This window comes from Pygoscelis adeliae, unplaced genomic scaffold, assembly GCF_000699105.1.
Source record: "Pygoscelis adeliae isolate BGI_AS28 unplaced genomic scaffold, ASM69910v1 Scaffold4, whole genome shotgun sequence".
NCBI classification, from domain to species: Eukaryota; Metazoa; Chordata; class Aves; order Sphenisciformes; family Spheniscidae; genus Pygoscelis; species Pygoscelis adeliae.
Window position 1 is genome coordinate 11,557,042 of NW_008824986.1, and position 6,000 is coordinate 11,563,041.

General features: G+C 39.5%; 1 protein-coding gene across 8 annotated transcripts in view; it reads right to left on the reverse strand.

Moving 5' to 3' along the window:
* TACC2 (transforming, acidic coiled-coil containing protein 2) overlaps window positions 1-6,000 on the reverse strand; it is a 149,317-nt gene that overhangs the window by 126,972 nt on the left and 16,345 nt on the right. For 7 of the 8 annotated variants that reach the window (XM_009325885.1, XM_009325891.1, XM_009325890.1 and 4 more), the window contains 2 exons: window positions 5,750-5,827; window positions 4,117-4,176 (listed from right to left, as the gene is read on the reverse strand). In XM_009325885.1, coding sequence (XP_009324160.1) covers window positions 4,117-4,176; window positions 5,750-5,782 — 93 coding nt within the window. In that variant the 5' untranslated portion in view covers window positions 5,783-5,827. The remainder of the gene's footprint in view (window positions 1-4,116; window positions 4,177-5,749; window positions 5,828-6,000) is intronic. The other variant, XM_009325888.1, reaches the window with a different exon arrangement.

Below are 6,000 nucleotides of genomic sequence, written 5' to 3' on the forward strand. Positions count from 1 at the left end.
TATTGTAAGTACCTACGCCTTTTTCTTAGAGAAAAAGGGTTGCTTTCCCTCCTGAGAAATACCTACTGAAATGACTCTGGCTGCGAACGTGAAAATAAACACTGGTGTGTGTGTTTGTGTGTATATATCTATATATCTGTTTATATATAGTCACCATCTTATCCTTGGTTTTGCATTCTTCACATAATACCCAACTTCCTCTTGGCTACAGCAAGAGCAATTCAAACCTTCAGGCTTCATTGTTGGTGTTTATGACCCTTCCAATCCACTGAGGACACTAAACTGTTTATCTTCATATCCTTGTAATGTCAACATAAGGGTCTTCTCAACAACTTGCTGCTATGTTTAAGCCTTAGTCTGTTTGAATGTACGTAACATGAGTCTGCACCGGGCTAAATGAAGCATAGCTATATAACTGGCTTCATGGTTCCTGTTAACCTAATTTTTCCATCTGTTTATGTGATCTATGTTCAGTAGGCAAAGGAAAATTCATAGTTATCCTTGTAACTCCACTAGTCTTGCTGCAGCGTCTTATTTTCCTTTGTCCCTTTCCTGACAGTTGGATGAAGGCCTGAGATTATTTTCTTAAGGATGGCAGGTGTATGAGATACAGTAGGAGAGAGAGAGAATAAAGTTGATGATCTCGGGAAAAAAATCTTCATCACATAACTTGCAATTTCAAGTCAATATAATTTTAGCTAAAGCAGCTTTCTGATGAGTGGTTCTTAGCAGCCTAACAATAAAACACTTGAGAAGATGCTGTTAGATTTATATGAAGTACTACTGGGAAAATTGTCTCCAAGTTGAGTTCTAAACTCTGTTGTGCTTCCCAGCTAATAGTGTTTGCTTGCCTAGTAATTTCTAACTACCCGTAGCTGTGGAAAATGTAGGTCAAACATTTTCACACTATTTCTAAATGGAGAAATGTAGTAAATAATTATAGAGGTTCTTTATAAATATAAAATATTTTTCCTTTTCATCTGTACTCATAAATGTACGTTTCCCATTAGAATGGTGGTGGCTTTACAGATGTGAAGGAAGCTTTAACCATTAATTCAGAAGAGAAGGAATAGTCTTCCAACTTCCTTTTCACTATGTCTTCAAATTAAGAACCCCGTCACAACTTTGAATCTTTATTCTTCTTTCATCCCCCCTCCTTCATTCACAGGGAAGATGAGAACAAGTATAATAATTATTCATTGCAGTGAGAAGTGTCCCAGAATTTGCTGTATTTGCATAAATGGATGTGTAATTCTCTGAAAACAGACAATGTGCTTTTTGTGTAAACTCAAACAAATACTTGGCATTACTCACCATAGAATATTGGACCAGTAGTAATTATCATTGGAAGTAAGCATTAATGAATATGGTGACTGGAGGTATGCTAGAACCACGTAAGCATCAGTATTGGGCATGCTGGCCTGTAGCCAACTGCCATCGACACCTTGTTGTGGGCAAATGTTGACTGAAAGGATGTGGAACAGTTCTGCTGTCCTGTGCACTCCTGATGTGCAATGGATGAAATGGAAGGAAAAATTAAAGAAAATAATAATTTAGAGAGTAAAAGTGGTGAATCATGTGGACACAACAAACTCAAAGAAAAGCCCATGTAGGGTAACAGCTTACCTCATTAAAATGCTATAAGCAAGATTATTATGCAGAAAATTTGGAATGTATTTTTGATCCCAATTGAATATAAACAATGGAATGTATACAGATGTTATTGCACTATGCAAAAAGTATGTAAACACACAGTATGAGCACCAGAGCTCAGAGGAATTTGCCCAGTTATCATCTGTGGGAACGGAGACTGAAGCTGGGAAGCTGCTAATGTGCCCAGTGCATTCTCTGCTGATCCCCATAATACTGGGATCTGAAAGAAGAACCATGCCAATTAACTAGATCCATCATTTCGCACAGGCATAAGGAAGTTGAAATATGGGGAAAGTCATAACGCAGAATATTAACTGCAGAATGTGCAGCAGTCAGATTCGTTCGTAAGAATTAAATGGGGAAAACCTAGCAGGAACACAGCATGACACCTCAGACAAATAGACTCTACAGAAGTTATGGCCCCTCTGGCAAGTATGCATGTGTTGCCTATCTTACACATTTCACAGTAGAAAACAAACAAGAACAAAAAAGATAACCACACATGTTTAAAGAGAAACAGACAATAACACAGATGTGGAATAACCAGCTTTGTTTGGCTATTTACTTATTCAGAAAACAAAGAAGAAAAAAGGATAAAGCAAAATACATAGAAATAACTTGTGTGGTAACTGAAATTCCCTCTTTGACTGTGGGGCAAAATACGTGCTGCTAGAATTTCAATTCAGCAGCAGTCTTCACCTTCAAAGAGCTTTACAATTACTTGGTAACTTTGACTTTTCTGTAATCACGAGAAAGGCTGTGAAAGATGACAGCTCTCCTCTTCAAAACTCTGAGTGGCAGGAATTAAAAACCTGAGTTAAAATTTTTATATTAGAAAATCCAGCCTATTTGAGCTTTAGAAAATTTTGTGCTCGTGTTTCCAATGATAGAGAACTTCTGTTTTTCACATCCTCCACCCACCCCTTTAAAACGAAAGCAAAGATTGGTCCTGGTAATAGCATAATTCTAGTAGATGAGAGACCATGATAAAAAACAGTCATGAAAGTCAATAATAATCCTGTAACATACAGGCACTTTGGGAGTTGGTCCCTGAGTTAACTGCACAAACCCCCGGAGCAGCATGGACAAGGCTGGGCTGCAGAGCTGGTATGCTGGGCTCACGCTCCTTCACACAGACCATGTGCCTCACACTGCAAAACTTTTTAAATAGCAGACAGTTTTGTTGGTCCTGGTCAGCTTGGGTTCGTTTATAAGAGGGGCTTTATTAGGTGGCATCTGAGCCCAGACTATCAAGGGCTGAGGAAGTGCACAGATACATCAGTCTCTACAAAACTATGAGCCTTTTCTTTTTATTACGGCCACGTAGATGATTTTTGAACATTTGGCTGTCCAGAAAAGTCAGGGAAAAGCCTGAGGACAGACCTTGCCATTCCTCTACATCATCGGATGCATTTGGATGGATGAAGAAAGATGTGTCTAATGGGCAGCACTGAGACCTTCTACAGTTCCATAAACTGTAGTACTTTTCATAGCTTCCCATTAAAAAATACTTCCTTTACTGCCCCTATATTTTCTCTGCTAAAGGCTGGATCTCAAGGGTAAAACTGGGTCAAAATATCTGTTCTTCTAGATTGGGTTTTTTTTCAATTTAAACATATTTCTCTTCATGTGGAGTTTTGCTTTTCAAAGAAAATGCATCTTAAAAATAGCTTTTATTTAGTTCAGCATAAGCGCAACAAGCTGTGCCACTGACAGAGACCCTTGTTTGGAAGCAAGCTTTGCCATTCTAATAGGGCAGGGCACAAACCTAAAATCTCTCAGCAGTTTGGATTTTGTGCACTTTTACAGCAAAACAGAATGTGGTTAGTATACGTAAAATCACATTGTTAGATACACTGCTGGCCCCAGCCTCATTTTATCTATTTATTATCTTTGCTCTTTTCTACTAAATTTAGATTATGTTTTCCTCAGAGGCTGGTCTTTACACGATGTATTGGGTATTTTTCTCTAAGTGCCTACAACATTCTTTGTAGTAGCACATCTATTCCACAGATCTTCCTTCTTATTAAATGAGTTCTAAACTTAGCACAGGTTCTCCCATCTTTAATGCAAACCATGTGTACGGCTTCCAAATGACTCAGCTGAGAGCTAGAATGGGGAAGTGGTGTTCTCTGATAAATACATAAGCAAAACCAACAACTCAATTGGTACTGAGTATAAGAACAACATCCACATTAACTGTGTTAGAGTTGGAAGGAAAGCCAGCATGCAACGAGGGTCAAGTACAGGCCGTTTCTCTGAAGCATAGATTGCTACCAAAGAAAATAGTTAAAAGAAACCAGATTTTTTTTTTACAACTTGCTGAAAACTTAAACCTTGCAGATTTTCAGTCAGTATCAAAAAAACAAAAGCCAGAAGCAGGTGCATAAGAAAAAGCACAGCCAAGCCTGATGCTAACATTTTGAAATGCAAACCATGCAAACCAGTTTCACCATTCACTACCTGCTGTGTTCCTTGGCTTGGTGGTATAAGGATGACTTGATTTGCATTAGGAACTTCTGGCTAAAATGAACATATTTAAACATTTAAGTCACTATACGAATTTTGACTATTCATTAAGCAATATTTTTTCAATAGCTGTTCAGCAGATTAAGTGGCTTTTAAGATTTTAGTACTACTTCTTGTTTTTTCTCTGTTACTAGTGACTTTTAAAGTAATTTGGTTTTCTAGCATTTATTTTGTTTTGCTTTGGGGTTTCGTTTGTTTGTTTGGTTGGTTGGTTGGTTTTTTTACAGTGTGAAATGGAGACCAGAAGCTTACTTTCCTTTTTAGAAAAGAAGAGCTTTTTATTAAATTTCTTAATAAATTCAGTAACTTTTAAGTAAAGTCTTCTCAGCCTCAGGAAGACTCCTGAAAAAATGTATCTGACTTTCAAAAACTTCCTAAGTGAAAGTTGAACACGTTGGAGAATAAGTTCTCATTACTTCGTTACAGGAATTAATACATTCCCCTCTTCCCAAACCCTGAAAAAAGTTGGGAGCAAATCTTGGGCTAACAACACAACTGGGCCAGAACAACCAAGAATTATAGCAGATTTTTCTTCTAAAAAAATCTTTATGAAAAAATCTGGCTAACCTGTAATACTGATTCCCTTGAGAGGGTCCACTTTGCAATGCACAAGGTACAGCAGATCTGCTGAGACCTGAAGTGGAAGCAAAATGAACCCTAAGGCATTTTATCATCTACTGTAACATATGGAAGAAGAGAAGATGAAACACATTCTGGTATTTTAACTGTTGAAATTAGATGGATTAAAACTTTTATTCAAACTTATATCAACATAGTAACTTCTAATGTAATTGTACACAACTAGCCATAGCATATGGGTTCCCTTCATTTCAAGAATTTAAAAATAAATCACCAAACACCAAAATGCATTAACAAAGCACCCTTGTAGAACGGGTGTAAATTCCTGGATCAGCACCCATACGTTCATTTCTGAACAAGGAGAAGCTACTGTGTGTCAGGGCTCTGAGGGCACCATAGGCATTGCCTGGCTCCCAGGGCCTCTCCCCACCCTGCCCATGGCCCAGGACCCCATTTCAGTTCCCCCGGGGACGTTATCCCCAGCAATGCCATAGGATGTTGGACGCTTGCTCCACCACAGTCCTGCCAAGCTCGGCCATTGGCCCCACTGAGCCAGGCTGACACATGGGCTGACATCCTGGACCCATCTTGGCCTGTCCCTTTCTCCAGGGATGTGCCTGATGCCTGGAGCTGGGGCTGTCCCCGGCTGCTCCCCAGCTGCCCCCCCAGCTGCCTTGCTCCCTGGCTGGGGAGGTGGGATGAGCCAGCCCTGCTCACCCCGTGGGGATCCTCCGTGACTCCTGTCCCCCAGGGAGCAACCACCCGCACAGTGCCCTGATCACAGTGACACTTCGGCAGTGTCACTGCCAAAGAAAACAAACAAACAAACAAACAAAAAGTTGCCTTAAATTACCATTAATGACACTTAAATAGGATTGTAACTGGGAGCAGAAGATAAATGTGGGGTAAGCAGCCCATGAAACCAATTTCTGTAAGGTTTGCTCTAGGCTAGTAGGGAAGGGAAATGCAATCACACTGTCACACTTACCTGATTTTCTGCACTACTGTTCTCATTGCCCATTTTGATGCTGACGTCCAGTACCACACAGCAATTAAAGAAAGATCACTGGAAGAAAAGAAAAAGCTCTAAGTCTTCCGTAAAAAAAAAACAACAAAAAACCCTGGAAATTTTGGAGGAATGTCATCTCAGCCACCCTATAAGCTGCCCTTCCTGATATTCAGTCTTACAATGATTTTCAGTCATAAATCAGGGGAAGATGAGTCCTAAAGCTTTTATTT